Source organism: Bos indicus x Bos taurus, chromosome 5, assembly GCF_003369695.1.
Source record: "Bos indicus x Bos taurus breed Angus x Brahman F1 hybrid chromosome 5, Bos_hybrid_MaternalHap_v2.0, whole genome shotgun sequence".
In the NCBI taxonomy this organism is placed as follows: domain Eukaryota; kingdom Metazoa; phylum Chordata; class Mammalia; order Artiodactyla; family Bovidae; genus Bos; species Bos indicus x Bos taurus.
This window is the reverse complement of record NC_040080.1, coordinates 25,787,579-25,813,637: the sequence shown is the minus strand read 5'-3', so window position 1 is coordinate 25,813,637 and position 26,059 is coordinate 25,787,579. Positions and strand designations below refer to the sequence as shown.

Below are 26,059 nucleotides of genomic sequence, written 5' to 3'. Positions count from 1 at the left end.
AACTGTAATGATAACTTACTTAACCTTAGGAATCATACATTTACTTCCTGTATGAGGAGCCCATCACTTTAGTGCCTGATGAAAGCAGAATTTTAGCATAATAAGGAACAGTTCTGGTAACTCTGGAGGTTGCCAACATATTTTGTAATTCAGAGTGAAATTAAAAAAAGAAAAACACAAAACCTTTCTGATCCAAACAGACTTTAAGGGAAACCAGGAGGAAATAAATGTCTGTGGTAGGGTGACACTGAATAAATGTAGTGCTGAAATATTAAGCTGCTACTATTCCACAGCTGTCTTGAAACCTGATTCATGGGAGAGAGGTACTATTTTTTTCTTTCTGTCGCATTCACTGATTGAATGAACCTAAAATACAATATGAAATTCTACCACATGTTTTGTATGCTCTTAAGTATATGTCTTCATAGTTTGTGTATGACTTTCATTGTTCTGATTAGATTTTACTGAATTGCTGAAGATTCCCAAGGGTTCTTATTATGTAAAGCTATGGGACATGCCAGTACTGAATTGTGGGACTTCACAGCAAGACTGAGAGAATTTTCCCACATTTTCAATGGCTGTACTGATCCTATGACTCAAAGCAAGGGAAAATTCGCTTTTAAACATGAAGTTCAGGCTTTGCTAGCAGTTTTCCCTTCATCACTTTATGGACAGAGATCATGAGTGTGTGCATGCCACAGTGAGCATTTTGGATGATGTTGAGGTCATCATCTTGTCATTGCAAAAGATTTTCTGAACAACTGATTAATAACACTCATGTGACATGTAGTATATACACATATAGGATTATGCACTTCCTTTACTTTTTCTCTTTCACTTTCATTAGATAAGGTTCAAAACCCTAATGACTTCAAGAAGTTAAGATGCATTAGGAGGTGGAAGGGAGGTTCAAGAGGGAGGGGACATATGTATACCTATGGCTGATTCATGTTGATGTATGGCAGAAACCAACACAATATTGTAAAGCACTTATCTTCCAATTAAAAATAAATACATTTTTTTTAAAAAAGATGCATTATTTATAAGTTCTTCATGATTATGACTGTCTTGGAAAGCCTACCAGAATGGAATTCATTCCAAGAGGAATATCAGGCAATGGCAGAGACATGGGGTTTATGATGGTTAAAAACAAATACAAAGTAAACCTGAAAACAATAAAGTCAAAAAACTCTAAATTTCCTAAGCATTGTGTACTTTTTCATGATACAAACACAAATCTTCACACCTTAAATAGGTCTTTAGAGTTATGTCATTCTCTGAATAGAACATGCCACAAACAGGAGTAAAGCTGAGCAGCAATATTGCAACATGCTTAAAATACTGACTATTAAGGATTTAGAACAGGCAGATGAGTATGTGAGTAGAGCATGGGGTGACTATGATAGTAAAGAAAAGAGAGTAACAACACTGAATCTGGAGAGAGCTGGTCCAAATGAGATGGTTTTCTTTGAACAGGAAATATAATCTGAGATCACTAAAGTCAGAAATCCTGGCAGAATGCAATTTTAAGATTAAGCCAATGGGCACATAGGCTCCACGGTGATTCTGCCACTACTTGGGAAAAGATTTGAGCCACCCTATTTAGGCAGGAGACAGATGGGCCTGGCAGGGTAAACCAATTGGAGATTCATTCTCTATTGGCAAGAAAAGAATAGCAGGACAATTAAGGGAGGAGGCTAGGCCTTGCTCAGACCATGTATTTCTTGTTCCTGAAGTCAGGAGACCTCCCTGACTACACCTGCAGAGAAAGGCTCCTTGGAGGTCAAAGGGGGATTAATGTCAAGTGATGCTCTGCCCAGATGCCTTTGAGGTAGAGATGTGTGGGAGGATCCTCCCACAACATGGCAGGATCCTGAGATATATCAAATATGGACTGTGAACCAAGCAAAGCAAAATGTTTGGCTGAAGGAAACCCAGAAGAAATGCCCAATAAAAGCAATTCAACTGCCATGAGGGTGCGACTCAGCAACTCTCTCTCTCCCTTAGTCTGCCTGTGTGTCCATCCACATGTACTGTACATTTTTCCTCTTAATAAATACTCTACCTGTTTCATGACTTTCCCTCTTTGTGAAATTCTTTCCTGCAAAGCCAAAGGGCCAGGGGTCTTGTCATTGACCACTGGTCTGGTGGCTAGGATCTGGTGTTTTCACTGCTGTGACCCAGCCCAATCTCTGGCTGGGAACCAAGCCCCACTCCAAGCCATTGCCAGCTGAGGCCACCTGAGATCAATGTGAGGGAGAAAGAGTCTCTGGATTTCCACACAAATCATGAGAAGCATCAAGAGGACTTTATACAATCTTCAGGAACATATCTATCCAAGAAGTTGACAGGTTAGACATGAAGCCAGGCAGTGTTAAGAAAGAAGGGGATGGCTCTGTTATTTGGGGTGGTTGTTAATAGAGAGGTGAAATATGAAGACAGACACATCTGAAGGAGGATTTTAAAAGACTACCTAGCAAATGAAAGCAGGGGAAAATATCCACAATTTATGAGATAAAGAGAAAAATAGCATAGAGTAGCGAATTTGGGTGGCTTTCTGAGTACTGAACTGTAACTGAAGGAGCAGGGACCATTCATTTTACCTCTTTTATATCTTGCATAGCACAAGTCTAGGGCTGGAAACACAGTCTGGTTCAGTATATTTTCATTGCTTGTTATGTGTGCAGTTGATGGAAAATGCAGAAAGCCTGGGGCTCCATCTTTTGCTTTCTCTTCTCATCTGGAGATAACTGTTTATAGCCTCAGGACCATTCTTTTAAAAACTACTGAGTGGGTTTTTCCCTTCCGAAGTTGGGTCGCATGCTATTTGAGCAGTACTATAAATAACAGACCTTGAAGGGGTTGCTGAAATTTGAACCTGTGTTCATCAGTGGGAAGGCTTTCCTGGTAGCTCAGCTGGTAAAGAATTCGCCTGCCACACAGGCGACCCCAGTTGGATTCCTGGATTGAGAAGATCCCCTGGAGAAGGGATAGGCTACTCACTCTAGTATTCTTGGGTTTCCCTGGTGGCTCAGACGGTAAAGAATCCTCCTGCAATGCAGGAGACCTGGGTTTGATCCCTGGTTTGGAAAAATCCCCTGGAGAAGGGAATGGCTAACTACTCCAGTATTCTTGCCTATAGAATTCCATGGACAGAGGAGCCTGGCAGGTTATAGTACATGGGATCGCAAAGAGTTGGACATGATTGAGCGATTCATTTTCCACTCTACATGAACACCATCTGATGTCAAATATTTAAAATATTGATTGACTGTGGTGAAGTCCTATACAGAAGACTGTTATTAAGAATAAACTAGGAATAATAGTGAAGGGGTCTTTCTCATCCAGCACATTCCTCTGTCTTTATTACTTATACAGCTTGTCTACCATGTTTCAGAAGTTTTTCAACTAGTCCTTTTTTTTTAATAAAGAAAATACAAATTCTGGTATTAACAATCTCCATTGTGAGGACATTCTTTTTTATACTTTTCCCATTGCAAATCAAAGTTCTAACTTTGCCCACTGTATTTCCTCTGTCTTCAGAGAAGCCGAACATTTGATCAATTCTATTTGAATGGCTAACTCTCCAGAATGCTTTAAATATTGAATTCTGTCCCCTCCCCCACCATGAGACCTTTTTCCAGTCCGTGAACTGTTTTTATTGTTTTTATCTGAGTCCTTCTCAAGTTGTCCAGTTTCTGGATCCATTCGTACATAATTTAGTACTTAAACACCGTGGACTAATACTTAAGGACAATGATTTTTTTTCCTCTGAGAAACTGCTGCCTTATACTGACTTATGGTTCAGAAAAAGAAATAGTTCTTCCGGATACATTAATCTCAAAATTCAAGATCATGATCATTATACTTTATAAAAATTAAAAGATACTCTTTGAGATTTGATTATTAAAATGATTTACAAGTCAAGAAAATAAGAATTTAAAGGAGGCTTTTTAGAGAGGAAAGAATAGATTTCAGAGACACTTGGGTTTGGAATCTGAATTTTCTATATAGTCATGGGCTGTCAAGATAGCTAATCTCCTTTCGCCTCTATTTCTACCACTGTAAAATGATGCTGATAACACTCTTTGCAGAGGTGTGGGGACAATTAAATCAAAGGATCATACAAAGAGGCTCACACATAGTCAGTGGTTCAATATTCACTGAGTGAGTATTATTATAAAAACATAAATTCCCCCCAAAACAGAGAACAGTGTTTTGGGTTTCTTTGTCTGATTGCTTTTTTTTTTTTTTTTTCCTTCTTGGAAATATGGAGCTAACCAATGGAAATTGTGAGAAAAATGGAATGCATCATTTTTAAAGATGAGAGGCCATGGACTAACTCAACGATGAAATGAATGACTTAACAATAGATGGAAGAAAAGCTTGCCAAGAACATCACAAGAAGAAAATTTAATTGGGAAAACATTATAGTTAGCATCTGGGTACCATTAGCTGCTTTATTCCATTTCAATACATGACTAATAATTTCACATGCTGCTAAACACATAAAATCATTAAAAAGGGTTTTCTCTTTGGTTTACTTCTTGAAAGCTAACTTTTAAAGATTTTGTGTTAGGTAAACAGTAAAAAAGTCACTTACCAAGGATTAATATAAAATGCCAAAAGATAATCAGTCCAAAGACATGAGGGTAGCAGGGTTAAGAAAGCAAATATACTCCTACGCCTGTGAGCGTTGATAGATAACAGATGTAAAGATGAAAAAGTGGCAAGAGTTAGTAATACAAACTGTGAACAGAGATCAGTAAATTACTGACTGGGATCAATTAAAATGACAAGCACCTTAATTACGGTTAAATATTATTCCATTCTCTGAAATTTAAACATGAGGGCTTAAATGCTATAATATTGCCCAAATCAGTTTTATTCACATGCGGCCTTATTGTAATCAGATATATTTCTTTCAACTTGGTTTGTGTCAATTAGCCTGCTATTAGGTGATTACATTTTGCATTCATTTAAATGAGGCTCTGAAATGCCTCATTAGTTACCTCCAGTCTTATTCTTGGATATTACCCTTGCAATGCTTAAGGCTATTTTAAGAAATCTATAACATCATTTGATAGCTAACAGCAGCTTGTGTAAGGAATACAAATGGTTAGTTTGAGTATACTGATTCTGGTAAACAAGCTTTCAGAACACATTCTTATAAAGATGCACTGCTAGGTATGGCTTTCTATATTATTTAAAATATAAATGATTATAATACACCATTCCTCAAAATAATCCTTAAAACAAGGGCATGGCATTACATCCACATACCATTCATCCAACATATGACTATGGAGCTCACTGACTGCCTAGTTTCTAATCTTATACTCCATGGAGTGGGAGCAAAATTACTTAGCTTCGTGTTAATTCTAATGCAGACTGTTGATTTAAAAATGCCTGATTTGAATCAAATGTCAGCGATTTACAACCTAGTAAAATAAAACATGTATTAATGTAGATCTTAAAATATCCTTTGGTTGTATGTATAGTTATTCTGAGAATTCGGGAAAATGACTTTGTCAGTTTGTTACTTTAGTTATTATACATCTTCACTGAGATATGTATTTTCAGTTAGCCAGAAAATGTTAGCGTTGGCAAAACTGTCTTTGGCCCAGAGCTGCACAACAATTTTTCTTAACTTTTATAGAAATGTCCTGAAATGAATTCTCTTTTGTTTCAGTTCTCCCATAACTGATCTCTCATAAAGTTTGTAAATTGTGACCAGTTGTGTAGTTAGTAAATATATTGATCTGAGTCACAAGTACAATGTTATCAGTTTCTAGATGGGTCCCTCATCACTACTCTGTGAATGGGTCTTTTTTAAAGGTGAGACAGGCAAGCAATGGGATTGCCCAGGTGGTGCTAGTGGTAAAGAATCCACCTACCAACTAGGAGATGCAGGTTCGATCCCTGGGTTGGGGAAAACCCCTGGAGTAGGAAATGGCAACCCACTCCAGTACTCTTGCCTGGAAAATTCCATGGACAGAGAAGCCTAGTGGGCTACAGTTCATGGAGTTGCAAAGAGTCTGACACAAGTAAGTGACTGAGCATAGGCAAGAAATGAATATCAGTGAGTCAGTCTCTTAATCTTGGAGAGAGTGCTAATAATATTTGAACAAATCTAGAAATGTTTTCTAACTTTTTACTTTCAAGAGTTTATGGGTTACTCTTGACAGTTGGATGAATCATATTTGAATAGCAAAATTCCATTCAGGGTGAAATTTTAAAATAGCACAGCATATTGCCTTATTAAAAATAATCCGATATCACATAGATTTTCAGCTAAAGTGGTCTCAACTAGTTGCGCATTTAGCATTTACAGTTTAAATAAAGCACCCCCTTCATTAATTCTGAGAGTAAAATTTCTAGTATCACATACATACTTCTTTCAGATTAAATATTTTTAGGGGGTTAGGAAAATAGAAAAAAAAATCACCAAGGATTAATATGAAATGTATATCTTTAAGGGTATTTTGCATGGAGTTGCTTGTGAAAGAAACTAGAACATATAAGCAGTGCTGGCTTCATATTAAAAGGTTATTTAATTGGCAATTTTGTTGGGTATTCATTGCTGTACATAGGATCATTAATTCATATGGATTACTGTTAGGTATAATGTCAACTGATTTAACTTCATGACAATGCTTTCTTAGTTCTCAGAATACCTCCTCCCTCCAAGTCCTTAATACTCAAGCATATAGAAATAACGAGGCTACCTTTCTCAGGGAATCTTTCGTATTTATCTTCCTGTAAGCATAAGAATTGAGAGCCCCAAACTGTATACTTCTTGATTTTTCAACAGAAGTAGTGGCTCAGGCGCTGAAGCCTGAGTTTTAAACAGAGATGCTGTTCTGTCTCTTGTCTACTTGCCTGGACTATCCTCTTCCATCTTCAGCCATACTTCCTCCATGACCCTCCTGCATTAACCCTTCATCAGCCCAGCTGCGGGCAACTCACACAACTGCTTCATTTCATTCCTTTGTGTAATGTATCAGTACAGAGCTGACCACCTCATTTTCTCTCCTTAGTTAAATTAAGCTTATATAAGCTAATGTACTCTGTGAAGAAGTCATCTTCAAGTTCACCATCACTGAAATTATGAAAGGGTAACCAGGCAAAACCATCTATTTCCAAATACAGCACAATCAAGTTTGGAGCACATACAGCATAGTCAAGCTACCTACAGACTTGTTCCAAAACAGTACTCACCAGTTGTATGGGAGCTTCCCATCCCGCTCCAAGGATGCAAAATTGACGAAAGTTCCTGCTCCACACTCCCTGTTGGAAAAGAACCACAAAATCAAGATCAGCGTTTGACAGAGCACGTTTTACTTTGATACAAAAGAGTCTTTATGTCAAGGTAAAAAGTTATCTTAAGGTAAAAAGCCTTGATGTCATCTCAGAGGATGAGATGGCTGGACAGCATCACTGATGCAATAAACATGAACTTGGGCAAACTCTGGGAGATGATGAGGGACAGGGAAGACTGGTGTGCTAGAGTCCACGGGGGCTCAGAGTGAGACACAGCTGGGTTCCTGAACAACAACAAAAAAGATTCTTTAATCATCAGGGCATTAACCATTTAAAAAGTCAATATAAGTTGCTTGCATTCTGCATTTGGATATGATGCAAAGTAGAAAGACAAAATCTTTCACGGGGGTGCACACACCCAAGTCAAGTTATTTGAAGCCGAAAAGATTTGGTTCACAATCCTTACCAAAGTGCACTCGTGATCGTAACATTAACTGTTGAACGAACTATAGTAGGTAGAATACTTTCATTATTATTATTATTTTTTTTTTTACAGAACCTTCACTAGTAAGGTATAGAAATGCTCTTAGATAGACTAAAGGTTTTCCATTTTTAACAACTATTCCTTGTTTTTATAGCATTTTGATTTCCTCTTTAATAGATGGTGGATCAAACTGAATTGTTTTCTCCCTCCAAAACTTTCCTTTTATGTTGTTATGCCCATGTTATTCATCACTTGAGATAAAAAAGTGATACATACTGAAATAGATTGGCTTATGTAGTCAGTAGAAAATATTGTTAAAGTTTTTTTTTTTTTTTTTCCCCCAGAAGTGGAGGGAAAAGGTAAACCTAATTCTCATGCTTTCTCCGACTTTTGGTTAACAACATGTGGAAATAACATAGCTCACTGGGGTGCATACATTTCATTTTTTTCTCTCTATAAAATTGATGGGCTTATTCAGAATTGAAGCAGAGATTCTGACATTATTGGCACCACCATGTCATTACTTCAGTTATCTGTCTGTCCTCATTAGTGTTCTAAGAATAGCTTTCTTCCTTGAAAAACACACTAACATATTATTATGTCATGTGGTATATATTATAAATTGGATATCATCAATTAATTTTCCTATATCAATTTCCTGTATATGGGATTTCTTTTACTCTCTAACTCAAGGGTTCTTAATCTAGGATCCAAGGATAGAATTTATAGCTCTATGAACATATGTGGGGAAAAAAACACATCTTTATTTTCACAACTTATAACTGAAATTTAGTAACTGCTCCAAGTATTAAAGTATACAACAAGCCCCAATGACATCATTAGCAGTTATGAGATTTGGTAATAGGACTTTTGGTAAGGAGATTTGGTAAGAGGCCTTTTTCTACAATAGACCTGCTGCAGGTATTAAAATATTGTTCATCATCATCACTCTGATGAAATTTGAGAGTTCTTAGATTTCCTACTAAATATTGTTATCAACTGTGTTAATAAAGAAACATACAACTCATCTGTTTTCTGAACACTTTGATTACCACATTTTCATATAGTTATTTTCTTTTTTAATCCTATGTGTCTTATTTTATGCATTTAGTAGGAAAACACTATTCTTGGAAGAGATCAACAGGCTTCATCAGACTGCCAGAGAGAACCATGTACAAAAAATATCAAGACTCTCTGCTCTGATGACAAGCTGGCTGAAGTAGAATCATTCCTCCTAAATATTTGCCTGTATCCATCACAAAGGACGCTCCTGCATAATACCCCTACTCATAAATACCCCTACTCCCATTTCTACTTCTGTTACCAACCCCCCTCACTATTGCTATTAACAGCTAACATTTATTGCTTGCTTCCTATGCCACTATGCTATTGTTGCAGTATTGTTCCTGCTGCTGCTGCTGCTAAGTTGCTTCAGTCGTGTCCGACTCTGTGTGACCCCATAGACGGCCTCCCACCAGGCTCCCCTGTCCCTGGGATTCTCCAGGCAAGAACACTGGAGTGGGTTGCCATTTCCTCCTCCAATGCATGAAAGTGAAAAGTGAAAGTGAAGTCGCTCAGTTGTGTCCGACTCCTAGCGACCCCATGGACTGCAGCCTACCAGGCTCCTCCGTCCATGGGATTTTCCAGGCAAGAGTGCTGGAGTGGGGTGCCATTGCCTTCTCCCAGTATTGTTCCTAACTAATCTCTAATGCAGGACTGTCAGCATCTCTTTTGGATGTACGCTCTTTCCCTTGCTTCTAGGCTACCACACTCTCCTAATTTTTCTTCCACTCTACTGGGTGCCTCTTGTCAGCTTTGTTTTTGCCGTTATCTTTCATCTTCTCCCTAAAAATCTTAGATTGTTCTGGTGCTTAATCCAGGGCCCTCTTTTCTAATTTACTCTTCATTCCTGGACTACCTCCAGTCTATAGCTTTAATACCATTTGTATGCTAAGAACTCCCAAACAGAAAGTACTTGAGGATGCGCTCTGATAAGAAATGCATCTGTGGTCAAAGGAATAGGGAATCCACAAAACCGTAAATCAAAAGGCTTTCCTAACAGCAAGAAAAATGAAACTGCCTGCAAACCTGTGTAAAAGGAACAGAACTAACAGGGGGACTCAAAAGGACCCTTTCATAAACTCAGCAAATATTTTCTGATAAAACAGCTTCAACAGAACTAACGAGGAAAGGGATTTCTTTTCTTCCTTGTGGTCTCCATATGTATTAACTCCTTTCATTTATCATACTTAGTAGGGACAGATGTTTCTTTTACCCCAAAATATTTTCAAATGAAAGTGAAAATGTTAGTAGTTCAGTTGTGTCTGACCCTTTGTGATTCCATGGACTGTGGCCACGAGGCTCCTCTTTCCATGGAATTCTCCAGCCAAGAATACTGGACTGGGTTGCTGTTCCCTTCTTCAGGAGATCTTCCCCACCCAGAGATGAAATCTGTATCTGTTGCATTCTGGGCAGATTCTTTACCATCTGAGCCACCAAGGAAGCCCAAAATATGTTTGGAAGTATCCAAATACAGTGAATGGATCCCAATATATGGGCTACTTAAAATGATAAGGTTGACAGTAAGAGGTCTGACTTTGTGTAAACAAACCATCCTTTGCTTTACTATTTCAATGGTAATGTTTTCTAAAACAATATTGAAAAGTCTACTTAGAAAACAAAAAATAGAAATAGGCATTAAAAACTAAAAGTAAACTCACCCCTGTACAATTTAGGTGTGTAAATGCCATTGTTGTGTTGTTTATTCACTAAATTGTGTCTGATTCTTTTGTGACCCCATGGATTATAGTCTGCCAGGCTCCTCTGTCCATGGGATTTCCCAGGCAAGAAAACTGGAGTGGGCTGACATTTCCTTCTCCAGGGGAATCTTCCTGGCCCGGGGATCGAGCCTATGTCTCCTGCATTGGCAAGCATGTTCTTTACCACTGAGCCACCAGGGAAGCCTACATGTAAAAGCTACGCGTACATGGTAAATATGCTAATCACTCAATCGTGTCTAACTCTTTGGGACCCCATGAACTATAGCTCATCATGCTCCTCTGTCCATACAATTCTCCAGACAAGAATACTGAAGTAGGTTGCCATTCTCTTCTCCAGAGGATAAGCACAACCCAGGGATCAAACTCAGGTCTCCTGCATTGCAAGCAGATTCTTCACCTTTGGAGCCACCAGGAAGCCCACATGATAGATAAAAATATTCTAAAGCCTGTGGGTAAAAGTTGAGCAAAATACAACTTACCTTGCCATCTGCAGATGCTTTCTCCTAAGAATAATAAGGGTAACAAGCAGCAGTCCAATTAACAGTGTGCTGAGGATGGCCAGCACGGAGATGACCACCACGTTGGGATTCATTTCTGTAACTAAAGATAAAAGCCATACATCTTCACTGGAGCTTCCATGACGTGGAAACTAACAGCACCATTCATCATATCTCATCTAATTTAAAGACTAACACACTTATGACCATAGCAACAACAGCAACAATGACATTTCTCCGAGTCAGTGATGGCTTCTTGCTGGTCAACTCTTACGTGGTAGAATAGATTGGCAAACAGTGTTTGGGTGGGTAGAAGAACTGAGTCCACTTCAAAGGCCCACGTTCAGGACATTCTTATTAAAGGAAACCGTGAAATGTATATAATGCCTGTGCCATGATTTAAGCTCATTTGAAAACAAAAATGCTAGAAGTCATTATCATGTATCATCACTGTTTAACATTTTCAAAAGCTTAGAGAGAGGCAGGCTCTTATTTTATGTCCATGGCTTTCAAGTCAGAAAGCACAACTGTGTATTCCCCTCACAGAATAACGTATATGAAAAAGGCATTAGCACCCTGCCATCTGCTGCAGCACTTAACGCATCGCTAGCAGCAGGCTTTCTGATGATCTGTAACCATATGTTTAGGGGTTTTTCTATCTGCATAACTCAAGAGATTAAACTTATTAATACATTTAGGGCCTTTAAGAACAGGGGTTGTATCTCTTTCACACACTAGGTTTCCTATGATCCATCCTTTAGTGCACTTACACATTGCCTAATTTACATACTACCTGGAAGATCAGGATGTTAAAGGTGCGAATATACATCAAAGATTTTTGTAAAGCTCTTAAAAGCGGATCAGAGGAAAAGAGGAGACACTATTCTCGGCACTGATCATGACATCACAGTACTGGCCAACCCGCACAGTCCTTAAGGCTTTGGGCATTTGCCACTTCCCATGTGGGCCAGCTTGACTCCACTGTACAGACAGAAGTATTAGAACAGAAAGAATGTTAGACTCATAGAAGAGATTGTTCAAGTTCGCTTGACTACTACCTTCCATTTGGGGAAGCTCTGATGCAGTCTCTCCTGGCCTACTTTTCCTCACTTGCAAATACATTTAATAATATCACCTGTTTTACTGGGTTGGTGTACAGATGACAAGGAATCATGAACATTAAAGTATTTTTAGAAAATGGAAAGGTGTTGAAATGCAAGACCATTAGTATGCTTTTCAGGTCTATTTTTGCTCTTCTGAAAAAGCAGAAACTAAAAACAGGAAAAAAAAAGTTTCTTCTAGTGGTCACTGGATATAGTGGCTAAACATGATTAATGCTTACATACGTAAATGAAAGTGAACCCATTAGAAGTGTAATGTGATGGTAAGAGTAACTTTATTACAGGCAGCTTCAGGGAGGGTCTTAGATGACAGAATTAGACTCAAGCAGAGGAGTGAAACAAATAATATAACTCAGAAAAAGAATAAGGGAATAGCATTATACCGAGCCTTTCGTTAATTTCTAATTTCCCCAATTATGCATTCTACTTGACTAGAAATTTTTTAGTTTTGGTCCAGTAATTTAGGTTCACCTTTATTCGATCAGTGAAAGGGCAAGGTCAGGACTACAACAGATGCACCTGAGTTGTTTACAGTACTGTGGGTACCACTGAAGAGGGTGATGGGGATGATGAAGTTGATGATGAAAACAACTAGCATTTAGACAGCATGTACTAGAGCTTTAGGTACTTGATTTCTAAGCCTCAAAACATGTCAACAGGTACATATTATTACTCCAGCTTTACAGATGGAAAAACAAAGCTTCAGAATAGTAATTATCGTTCCCTAAATCACATAACTGGTAAGCACAGTTTGGGGTTGGAATTAAAGTTTTCCTGAACTCAGAGCCTGAAACTTTTCAGTGAAATGTGAGTTTTCTTTTTAAAAATGATGAATTATTTATATTTAAAAGGAAAATTTAAGGCAAATCAGGAAAGATGTAATTTCCGAAGATACCAGATTCCACTGGTGCCTGTACTTACCCATTGTCGAGATTGCTATGAATGTCGGGACGCTGGGGCTGTCATGGCTAAAGCTGGTGACACTACAGTTGTAGGCGGTGGCAGGAAGGAGGCTGGAGATGGTCACCACATGAGAGGAAACAGAAATTGGTTCCTGGAGGTGCAGAAAATAAGATAAATGTTATGTTTTATTCATCTAGTTTGGCTTTTAAATTACTTTTCATAATTGAGTAGATAACGTGTGGACAGAGTAGAAAAACTGAAAAAAAACAAAAAAGGAACCAATGAAAAATGTTTCCTTCTTCCTGTACTTCCCATTTACCCAATTACCTTCCATGGAAGCAGCCACGGTTGTAGTTTTTTTTTTTTCTTTCCATCTGTGTTTTATGGATGTATAAACATATAAGAATACAGCGATAACATAGTTTGTGCACCATTCTACTTATTTTTATCTTGGTTATCAGTATATTTTGGCACTCTTTCCATACCAGTACAGATAAAGCTATTTCACTTTAAGGGCTGCACACAAATCCATTGAAAGAACATACTTTATCTAGCCAGTCCTCTGTTAATAAATGTTTAAGTGATCTCTGATTTTTTGTTGTTATAAACAATTCAACAGTTTCACAATTAATGGGAATATATGCATATGTACACACACTCATTTTATATATGTATGTATATATATATGTGTATATATAGAAGGGCTTCCCTGGTGGCTCAGTGGTAAAGAATCCACCTGCCAAGCATGAGACGTGGGTTAGATCTCTGTGTTTGGAACATCCTCCAGAGAAGGAAATGGCAACCCACTCCAATGGTCTTGCCTGGGAAGTCCCATGGACAGAGGAGTCTGATGGGCTATATAGTCCATGGGGTTGCAAAAGAGTGACTTAGTGACTAAACAACAACAATATATACATATATACATTCATACACAAAACCTGTGAATATATTTGTGTGTATGTATGTATATGAATATTCATACATATACAAACACTCATATTCTTAGAAGTTGAACTGCTGGGTCAAAAGTTATATCTTTTTAATTTTGAAAGATATAGACAAATTATCTTCCATAGACATTTTCCAAGGGACCCATCTATTGTCAGAGCATGACAATACCCATTTCCCTACGTTTGTTTTTATGCAACAAATTGTATACAATTTGCAAACTTTTTGAACTTTTCCCATCTTATTAGTGGAAACTGTCCCTCACTATAGTTTTATTTTGCATTTCTTTCACAGTGAGTGAGCTTGATCATCTTTTTATATGTTTAAGAGCCTTCTATGTTTATTTTCTATGAAATAGTTGCTTTGGGTTGCTGATCTTTATCTTTTTTATTTGTAGTAGATCTTTGAATATTGGGCTTCCCTTGTGGCTCAGCTGGTAAAGAATCTGACTGCAATGCGGGAGACCTGGGTTCGATCCCTGGGTTGGGAAGATCCCCTGGAGAAGGGAAAGCCTACCCACTCCAGTATTCTGGCCTGGAGAATTCCAAGGACTGTATAGTCCATGGGGAAGAGTTGGACACGACTGAGTGACTTTCACTTTTGTATATTAAGAACACTACCCCTTTTGTCTACATTCTCTGCTTTTAAATAGCATCCACCAAAGGCATAAAGACACTGTGTTCTCCAAAATGTTTAATGTTAACTTATTCTTGAGTAAAAGTTGTTAATTTGGTGGGCCAATGGCCATCCATTGACAAGTACAACTATACAATATAAACCAGCATAACATCCTTTTTCAAAACAAGGGTCAGAAATGCCTCTACCTAAAGAGATGAGAGCCATCAGCAAGGAGTTCACACTCTCACTTCTTTCACTATCCTATAAAAGAATGCTTCCGAGAAAAGATTTTTGCTAACAGGCCTCAGTTGTATAAAGTAGCTGCCTGATCATCATTTTCTTAAAGGAAGACATTACTGTAGTTGCAGAGAATTAAATTCATTACTGGCAGAGCAGCTTTTTTCTAAAAGGATTCTTGGGATCCAAAGGATCCAGCTGTTCAGTACAAATCAAAAAGAGATAGTCTGGTTCGTAGACCAGACTATCAAAAGGGGAGAGAAATCAAAGCAAATTATGTTTAACACTCAGTATAAAAAGATTCATACTGCTAGAAATCCTTTTTTCTTTTCAATCTCATAAGCTGCATTATTTAAAAATCATCAATTATTTATGTTCATAGTATTCATCTTTGCACTGTATTTTGTGACATGCCTCAAAAATTTGTCCTTTTTCTTCCATGTCTGACTATAAAGTAGTTTTGTCTTGTGGTTTTGTTACCCCAAGGCTCATCTGTCTCCTTCCATTCAATTTAACCTGGTGGATAACTCAGTATTCATCTTATCTGTTATTTGTGACCCTAAAGCTTTAACACTCACCTATCTCAGCCTTCATTTTTTCCCAAATAAAATTATCCTCCTTACTAATGTCTTTTAAATTCTCTTAGTAATATGGGTCTCACTTCTGGCACTTACACTTCATTTTAATTATTTCCACTCTAGTGTAATATCCAGAATTAAATGAAAAAATAATTGAAGGTATTGATTATACCAGGCTTCCTGGGTAGGTCAGCTGGTAAAAAAATTGCCTGCAGTGCAGGAGACCTCGATTCAATTCCTAGGCTGGGAAGTTCCTCTGGAGAAGGAATAGGTTACCCACTCCAGTGTTCTTGGGCTTCCCTGGTGGTCAGATGGTAAAGAATCTGCCTGTAATGCAGAAGACCTGGGTTCAATCCCTGGGTCAGGAAGATTCCCTGGAGGAAGGCATGACAACCCACTCCAGTCTTCTTGCCTGGAGAATCCCCAGGGACAGAGGAGCCTGAGGGCTACAGTCCATGAGGTCACAAGGAGTCGGACATGACTGAGCGACTAAGCACAGCAAAGCACCCTGATTATACCAGGGCTTCCCTGGTGGCTCAGTGGTAAAGAACCTGCCTGCCAGTGTAGGAGACTCAGGTGCTATCCCTGGATCAGGAAGATCCCCTGGAGAAGGGCTTGGCAACCTACTCCACTATTCTTGCCTGGGAAATCCCATGGACAGAGGAGACTAGTGGGCTACAGTGGGGTCGTAAAAGAGTCAGATACAACTTAATGACTAAACAACAATAGTGATTCTAACATTTGTGTCCCCTACAACATCTGCCACATAAAGGCCAATTAGTTCATATTTGTTAAATTATATTTTATATGGCAGTGTATTTTTATACCTTACCTCAATTTAATGGCCAACAGACAACCGCCTCAATTTAATTCTCCAGCATGACCCAGAGTGGATAAAAACTGGAGACAGAAGACTGATACAAAGATGAAAATAAACTTTGTGACTTGGCAAGTTAGTTTTAACATATTTGGGGCCCATTCTAAGAATAATTTTAAATTTCTATCACTGGAACACAAAACCACACATGCAGAGTTTTCCTTTTATATCATTCAAAGAAAGATTTTTCACTTTGCTCAGATAATGAGCCTTAATTAAAATTAACTCAGAAAAGGAAAATCCAAACATACGGTACCTGGAGTTTTGCTTCCTGACTGGAGCCAACTTGCTGGCAGAAGACTTCGAAGAAATCAGCTACTCCCTCTTCCACCCACAGCAAAGTCACCGAGGTCTGGGTTTTATTCACCGCAAAGAGGGACTTTGGAGGAGCTGGTTCTGAGCAAAGATAAGTTTTAAAGCATTAATTTCATCTAACATATCCTTCCTTCATTAATCAGAAGGATAAAATAGGTGGAAAAAAATCCAAACACAGATGGTTAAAAGCACCCTACAGATTTTCTATTGCTTTGTGAAATATGTCCTTTCAACAAGACTGTCGTCTAACTTGGAAGGCAAAATTTTTTGCCTTTTTATCCTCTTTCATTTTATACTTCTCTTTTTGGGACACTTCTGTTTTTTACTTCAGCTTTATTATAGGCATAATCTATTAATAGTCTTTGCTGCAACTACAATGGAATTAGCACTGCCCATAGGTACAGAACTTCCTGGGTGAGAATTCAGTACTGAAAAGACAGAAAAATGAAAGTGATGTTCTCCCTTCTCATGGAGAGATCCAGTCTGGTGTCAAGGCCAAAAACCTGCCTTCCTTTCTCGAGAGATCATTTGGAATCATTTAGTCAGAGGAATAGCTTCTTGAAAATTTAGACAAAATTAAGACACGTAAAGCTAAAGAGATAACACAATTTTTTAAAGAAAAAGATTGATGAAAGAGGAGTTGATTATTGGTAAACTTTTAGAGGACTGATTTCTTTATCTTATTCTTTTAGGCAATCTTTTAAAAATTTATTTATTTTTAATTGGAGGATAATTGCTTTACAATGTTGTGTTGGTTTCTGCCATATATCAACATGAATCAGCCATAGGTATACATGTGTTCCTTCCCTCTTCAACCTCCTTTCCACCTCCCACCCCATCCCATCCCTCTGGGTTATCACAGAGCACAGGGTTGAGCTCCCTGTATTAAACAGCAACTTCCCATTAGCTATTTATTTTACATATGGTAATATGTATATTTCAGTGCTATTCTCTCAATTTTTCCCTAATAGCCCAGTTGGTAAAGAATCCTCCTGCAATACGGGGACCCTGGTTCGATTCCTGGGTCAGAAAGATCCCCTGGAGAAAGGAAAGGCTACCCAATCCAGTATTCTGTCCTGGAGAATTCCATGGACTGTATATATAGTCCAAGAGTAGGACATGACTGAGCGACTTTCACTTCATCACTTCCTGTTCCTGCTGTGTCTGTAAGTCTGTTTTCTATAGACATTTAATCATTTTATAAAAATAATTTCATTTGTTTATTTAGGCTGTGCTGGGTCTTCATTGTGGTGCATGGAGAGTGCCTGGCCTTCACTAGTTTGGTACATGGGCCTAGTTGCCTCATGGCATGTGGAATCCTCCCAGACCAGGGATCGAATCTGTGTCCCCTGCACCGGCAGGCAGACTCTCAACCACCGAACCATCATGGAATTCAGTTCAGTTCAGTTCGTCACTCAGTCGTGTACAACTCTTTGTGACCCCATGAACCACAGCACCCCAGGCCTCTCTGTCCATCACCAACTCTCAGAGTCCACCCAAACCCATGTCCATTGAGTCAGTGATGCCATCCAACCATCTCATCCTCTGCCATCCCCTTCTCCTCCTGCCCTCAATCTTTCCCAACATCAGAGTCTTTTCAAATTACTCAGCTCTTCAAATCAGGTGGCCTAAGTATTGGAGTTTCAGCTTCAACATTAGTCCTTCCAATGAACACCTAGGACTGATCTCCTTTAGGATGGATTGATTGGATTTCCTTGCAGTCCAAGGGACTCTCAAGAGTTTTCTCCAACACTGCAGTTCAAAAGCATCAATTCTTTGGCGCTCGGCTTTCTTCACAGTCCAACTCTCACATCCATACATGGAAAAACCATAGCCTTGACTAGACGGACCTTTGTTGACAAAGTAATGTCTCTGCCTTTTAATATGCTGTCTAGGTTGGTCATAACTTTCCTTCCAAGGAGTAAGTATCTTTTAATTTCATGGCTGCAATCACCATCTGCAGTGATTTTGGAGCCCCCAAAAATAAAGTCAGCCACTGTTTCCACTGTTTCCCCATCTATTTGCCATGAAGTGATGGGACCTGATGCCATGATCTTAGTTTTCTAATGTTGAGCTTAAAGCCAACTTTTTCACTCTCCTCTTTCACTTTCATCAAGAGGCTCTTTATTTCCTCTTCACTTTCTGCCATAAGGGTGGTATCATCTCCATATCTGAGGTTATAGATATATCTCCCGGCAATCTTGATTCCAGCTTGTGCTTCTTCCAGCCCAGAGTTTCTCATGGTGTACTCTGCATATAAGTTAAATAAGCAGGGTGACCATACACAGCCTTGAAGTACTCCTTTTCCTATTTGGAACCAGTCTGTTGTTCCATGTCCAGTTCTAACTGTTGCTTCCTGACCTGCATACAGGTTTCTCAAGAGGCAGATCAGGTGATCTGGTATGCCCATCTCTTTCAGAATTTTCCACAGTTTATTGTGATCCACACAGTCAAAGGCTTTGGCATAGTCAATAAAGCAGAAATAGATGTTTTTCATGGAATCCCTGGACATTTAATCTTGATCAATGTATTAATCCACTAGTTAAGCAAACCATTCTGCTTGTGCCCTTTCATATACATTTCCAGTACTGAGGCCCTGGGCTTGCTGTCCGTCAGTTCTGGGTGTTGGTCTGCCGTCTTGTTCGCCCACTGCTGAACCTCTCCTGGTCCCCTGCCTATGCCCCTCTTCTCTGAGCCCTTCTCTCAAGTTCCTCCAATACATAGAATGCTCTGCCTGCATCCAAGTTCTTAAGCCAGGGTCCCTCTTACCTGCATGTGTCTAGCCATCAGGTTCACGTAGTGGCATACTCAGCCCATTAGCATGACAGGCATGACAGGCAACTACTGCACTGTTTACCTGTCACTTGGATTTCTTTTCATTCTCGGTCCCACCCTCCCAAGTCTGTTCTAAGGCTCCTGGCATTTAGTGGGGCTTGAAAAAGCCCTAGAGGGCAGTTTACTCTGAGAAATGATATGTCTTTGTGGGGGAAGGTCTGGACCTTCTTTCTGGAATATCATCATCATGACCAGAACCAAGAAGTTTGTCAGAATCCTCCTTGCTGTGACCTACCGCAGTAGAGTAAGTTTGTGTCCAACTGTAAAAGAAGCATTTTTCCTTTCCAGAGGCAACCTGACAAGGCTGGGCAGAAGAGTTGAAGGAATAAAGTGATGAGTTGGTCTTGGGCAAGTATAATTCACAATAGATGTCAGAACCCCTTTCTCGTTTGCTATAAATTATTTACTCCTCTAAACATTGTACCGTCTCACTTCCCCTCTGATGAAGACTGTTGATGAAACACAGAGGTTTACTTCCACTTCTTAGGTCCTTCATAGTCGTCACTGCTATTTGGATTATGAGCCAGAGACCAAATCCTCCAATGATTCTGACTCCTGTAGAACCTGAATGGTTGGAAGCAAGTGTGACGTTGTCTGAGGCAGAAACGGGTGATTCGTTAGGCTGAGCCTGGGTTATGCCTCTTTAAAAGATGCACACTACAGAATTGCTCCTCAGAGTGAGTTTCTTAGACAGTAATTAGAACACCTAGAACATCTCTACATTTTTTTCCTATTGGGTTGATAAATTCAGTTCAGCTATCTGGTATGAATCAGCCCCTGTGGCCTAATGGATAAGGCACTGGCCCCTTAAGTCAGGGACTGTGGGTTTGAGTCCCACCTGGGGAAGAAGGAGTTGTATTTTGGGCTTCCCTAATAGCTCAGTTGGTAAAGAATCTGCCTGCAATGCAGGAGACCCCAGTTTGATTTCTGGGTCAGGAAGATCCCCTGGAGAAGGGATAGGCTACCCACTCCAGTATTCTTGGGTTTCCCTTGTATCATCTGATATGAACATTATCCAGATCTTGATCTCCAAATCTGATTGATTTTCCATGTGTGTTTACTCAGGTATCTCACTATTAACACCAAACTCCATAAGGTTAAAATGGAACATGGAGTCCCTGCCTTTCCACAAATCAATTCTGCATTCCACCTCTCCCTGACACTTTCATGAACAACATTTCAATTGTCTAAGCTGACAGTTTTGAGGCTCTCCTCTTCCTTTTTTGCACTACCTTTTAAAACTTCCTTTCATCTCTTCCTTTTATTTCTTTTATTATATTGCACACCCAGGCTTTTGCCATCACACTTAGCAATCATTACAACAGCCCTTTACTCCTTTTCCCTGTCTCTTACTTGATTCTTTGTTTTGTCAATGATGGTTTAAATTGTTTAAAAACACCACTTATGTGAATAACGAAAAATAAATAAATAAAAACACCACTTTGCTCCTGTTAGATTCTATCTGTACAATGATTTACCGTGATCAATTTCTAATGTGTCAAATCCAAATACAGTCAAGTCCCCTACATATGAATCTTCAGGCTGCAAACTTTCAAAGATGCGAATGCATTCACATGTTCAATTATGTTGTTAGTGCATATGTCTGGCAATACATTGTCACGTGTGTGCTTCCTCTACAAGTGGCTGTGCTTTTGTGTACCTAACTGTAGAGTACTGTATAGAGTACAGCGGTATAGGATCTTTATAGATAGAATTGAATCCAGCAAGGAACCAGAACCTGGGCCATCAAAAACAGGTGTGAGTGAAATTTCAACTTGCCCTCCGTCTCCTATTGCTGACGATCCTTCAGCTCCACCATCTCCCATCTCCCACCTCCTCTCCTTCTCCAGCCAGTAACTCTTCCTGCCTGTATTATCAACCTATCACAGTACAGTACTGTATAGCTGAATGTGTTAGTTGGGTACCTAGGCCACCTTTGTTGAACTTATAAACACGCTCTTGGAATGGAACTCATAGTATGTAGGGAGTTTACCGTATGCTAAGTGTTAAGGATCCTACATACTTTGGCCACCTGCTACCCGTCACCACCATCTTTCCTGCACAGACACGCTGTCCTCATAAAGCCAGTCTTCTTACTGACCATTACACAGGCATTACTCTTTCTCAACTCATGTATTTCTCAACCCTCAGTGTGTTCTTTCTGCTCTTCTGATCACCTTAAAGAAAAAGCCTCACCTTCTCCTTCAAGGCTTATCTGATGACTGTCTCTTGAGGCTCTGTCCCTTCTCTGACCTTCTCTCACCCTTAACTATTTCTTATGTGATCTGTGTGAGTGAAGTCCTGATTCCACTGGGTCCTTTAAGAACTGCGGTCATGTGTAATAAATTATTTTGTCTTCATTTTGATCTAGCCTCGTGTAGGGATGCAATAAATCTTACCTGTTGACAGATTTAAAACCTAAGTCAAGATTCATTAACCAGAGGTGTTAGGATTCAAGCATCAAGTAAGATCAGACACATCGGCATTGAATTTTGACATTCTCTGCCTTTGTATGGTGATTATATTTGTAAAAAGTCATCAGCTCTCAGGGGCAGAGTGAACGACTGTTGTGATTTAGAAGTATTTTCAGTGACCGAAGAAATAAGACTTAGAGACTGGAATACATGTTTCCTCTGGTCTGGCTGAGAATGTGGATGCAGGTGATGAGTGTATCCTTAGGAAAATATCCAAAGGATCTGGAACCTCTAACAGCCAAGTAACAATTTTTTTTTCCTCCCTCAGGTGGTATATGAGGCAATAGATTATTCCAAAATCACTGTTCCCATTATTTCTGCATCTTTTTCTGAAAGACATCATGCATTCTATAGGTCAATGAGAAATATTCACAAGAAACCTGCTTGAAAATACTTATGATCTCTGTGGTAGGGATATTTTCCTAGATAAACTGGGGAGAAATTCCACCCTGCTATTCTGAAGAAAATAAAGAAAGTTATCATAATATTTCATAAGTGGAGGTGTAAGGAGTGACTTCTAATTAAATTTCACTACTCAGGACGACATCTGCTCCAGCGAAAGTGAAAGTCACTCAGTTGTGTCTGACTCTTTGTGACCCCATGGACTATACAGTCCACAGAATTCTTCAGGCCAGAATACTGGAGTAGGTGGCTATTTCTTTCTCCAGGTAGCCATTCCCTTCTCCAGGGGATCTTCCCAACCCAGGGATAGAACCCAAGGCTCCTGCATTGCAGGTGGATTCTTTACCAGCTGAGCCACAAGGGAAGCCTCATTTGCCCCAGGGGATGTATTAAAATTTTAGGACTGTATTGGGCTATATAGTAACTGCTAGCCACATGTGGCTACTGAATGCTTGACATCTGGCTAATCTAAATTGAGAGATGCTATAAGAGTAAAATACAGACTGGACGTCAAAGACTTTATTTTACTATGAAGCAAGAACAACAATATCTCATTAATAGTTCTTTATACTGACTACATATTGGAATGAAACTATTTTGGATTTACTGGTTAAGTAAAGTATATTAAACTCAACTTCAGCTATTTCTTTTTACTGTTTTGTAGTGTGGCTCCTAGAAATTTAAAATTACATAAGTGGCTCTCACCATATTTGAATTGGATAATGCTGGGTTAGAACATTCCTTCCTGTTTGGTAGAGAAGTTTGCAAATTCTTGGCAGAAACTGGTCAGAGGGTCCCCCTGCTGCTGTGTCTCTTCTCATGAGAAGGCAAGGTCAGCTCAGCCCAATAGCCTAGGATGGCTGAGAACAGTAGTCTTGAACTTTTTGGGCACTAATGATCGGTTTCGTGGAAGACAAGTTTTCCCTGATCTGGGGCAAGGGTGGGGTGGGAGATGGTTTTGGAGTGGTTCAAGTACATTGCATTTATTGTGCACTTTATTTTTGTTATTATGATGGTGGTTTAGTCCCTAAGTTGTGTCCAAGTCTTGCAACCCAGTGGACTGTAGCTCTCCAGGCTCCTCTGTCCATGGAATTTCCCAGGAGAGAATACTGGATTGGGTTGTCATTTCCTCCTCGGGGGATCTTCTTGACACAGGGATTGAAACCACGTCTACTGCATTGGCAGGCAAATTCTTTACCATTGAGCCACCAGGGAAGCCTCTCTATTATTATTACATTGTGATATATAATGAAATAATTATACAACTCACCATAATGTAGTATCTGCGGGAGCCCTGAGCTGGTTTTCCTGCAACTATGGAGGGCACAACCTGGATACTCTGCACGCACAGTTCACTAGGGTTTAGACATATAGCCTCTAGAACTTTGAGAAAATATATTTCTTTTGTTTAAGCCACACAGTCTGTGGTATTTTGTTTTGGCAGCCCCAAAATTTGCTAATACTTTGTACAATGAGGCTATTTTGTACTAATACAGTCTCTTCCAATTCAATCTAGTTAACAAAGGGGAGAGATATGAAGACTTTGTTAATGTTATGAAGAGTAAATGAGCTTTAATTTAATGTATACAAGACACTGTATATAACAAAGAGTCATGGACATACTAGTTACGGAAGATCTGGTTATCATTTTCTATCTAAATGATATTTTAAAATTTTTTCAAAATTCCTCTTCTCCATATGTCTGATGTCTTTTGGTTTAAAATAATTTCAAAATCCATGACATTTGATTTGCGAATCTATGGACACAGAGAAAAGAGACAGACATGCTATTTTTACAAAATGGGATGTAGATACACAGCTGTTTGTTTTTAATTTTTGGCCACACTCTGTGGCATGTGGGATCTTAGTTCCCCAACCAGGGATCGAACCTGCACCCTCTGCATTGGGAGCACAGAGTCTCAACCACTGGACAGGCAGGGAAGGCCCACAGCGTTGTTTGTTTTTAAATACTCTCAGCATTGCAAGTGTTATATTGGACTGCTTTGCCCTCTCTTTCCTTCTCATCTCTCCCCTTCAATGCCACTCCTGTTTGAGTTGGGAATCCAACCTAATTTTATAGGAAATGAAGTACCAGGCACAGAACATGGGCTGAATGGAGAGCCATGATGCTCTCCCTCCCATTTAATGTAGGATTGGTTATGAGAGGTTCACGATACTGGATCTCTGGGGAGTGAAGTGACCTCCAGTGAAGTATGAGCAAGTATTTGATTCTCATTCTCTGCTCCAGCACAAATCTCTTTCTTTCCTCGGGAATTCCAAAGGGAGTCAGGTATAACATTCAGCCTTGGATCAGAATGGAAGATATTTATTGCCTAAAATCCATCTTTCTCTGACAGTTATTATATTGTTTCTTAGTTTAATGTGACCCATTTGTTTAGCTGCTGATTGAATTATGTTAATGAGGCTAAGATGCTATCCAGGAAAGCCAACTGGTTTTATTCTGTTTGTGTTTTACACCTTTAAAATTAGTGAGTCGTTTTACAAATGTGTGACATTGAAGATATGGAGAATTCAATAGAAAAACATTGTAAAAAATGACTGACATGGCAAAATCTATTTTCAGTCCTCAGCCTGACTGACAGTAAATTGCTACCATCCTCTTCACACAAAAGTTGGTCTTTAACATTTATAGTATAGTAAGTCTTTGAAATCTATTTTTATTTTCCTCAACTCAAGTCTTCTACCTTAAGCAGTGTAAACCGTAGAACTTGGCCAAAGAAAACATCTGTGACTTAAGCGGTTAAAGCTGCATAAATTACATTCAACTTGGTTAAAAACAACATCTGCAGAAGAGAGCACTCTTTGAAAGGAAAAAAAAAAAAAAAAAAAACCCTAAGGGTGAGTTAAGATTGATATGCCATGAAATTAAATAGAGGAAAATGCTTATTAAAGAAGACACTTTTGGTAGATCTGACATTTCTCAGGCCTATTCTCTTATTGACTTCAGATTTCTTTTCCTACATAAACTTCATAAGTAATTAGAACATTACAGTAACACTGGAGAATATATAATAATTCGGGCAAATGTTTAGCACTAAATTATATTAGGCCCATTTTATGTACAGAACATAGACTTTTCTCAGGAATCCCTTCATTTCCATTGTTGTTGTTGTTCGGTTGCTAAGTCCTGTCCAACTCTTTTGCAACCCTATGGACTGTAGCCCACCAGGCTTCTCTGTCCAAGAGATTTTCCAGGCAAGAATCCTGGAGTGGGTTGTCATTTCCTTCTCCAGGGGATCTTTCTGATCCAGGGATTGAACCTCTGTCTCCTGCATTGGCAGGTGGATTTGCTGCCACCGAGCCACCAGGGAAGTCCTGCTGTTTCCATTACACTTTAAATAAATTCTTGATGGCTAAATGATGGCAAGAGTAAAATCCTTTTCTATGAATCATTGGGTAAGTTTATGGTAGTACAGCTCAAGTAGCTTCTATAGATTTACAGCATTTTTCAGAGAAATCTCTCTTTGAACTTTACTTAGTTTAAAACAAAAGATCTTACTTCCTCCTTTGTTAGTTCCAGGAATATGTGTTTTTGCTTGGCATTTTTTTTTTAAGTTAGAACTTACATATTGCACAATTCCCAGACAAAAGTCACTACTCTTACTGTGTCATCTGCCTCATTGCCTTTACTCTGAACTCAGTTATGAACTAAATCCTAAAACTGAAATGAACATTAAAGATCACTTAGTCCAGAACCTCATTCTGT

General features: G+C 39.1%; 1 protein-coding gene across 4 annotated transcripts in view; it reads right to left on the bottom strand.

Annotated features, from left to right (window-relative positions):
- Nucleotides 1-26,059, bottom strand: part of PTPRO (protein tyrosine phosphatase, receptor type O) — a 260,730-nt gene that overhangs the window by 38,433 nt on the left and 196,238 nt on the right. For 2 of the 4 annotated variants that reach the window (XM_027541422.1, XM_027541423.1), the window contains exons 13-17: nucleotides 16,563-16,702; nucleotides 13,067-13,199; nucleotides 11,007-11,127; nucleotides 7,222-7,290; nucleotides 4,604-4,687 (exon numbers count right to left, since the gene is read on the bottom strand). In XM_027541422.1, the coding sequence (XP_027397223.1) occupies nucleotides 4,604-4,687; nucleotides 7,222-7,290; nucleotides 11,007-11,127; nucleotides 13,067-13,199; nucleotides 16,563-16,702 (547 nt within the window). The remainder of the gene's footprint in view (nucleotides 1-4,603; nucleotides 4,688-7,221; nucleotides 7,291-11,006; nucleotides 11,128-13,066; nucleotides 13,200-16,562; nucleotides 16,703-26,059) is intronic. The other 2 variants (XM_027541425.1, XM_027541424.1) reach the window with 1 other exon arrangement.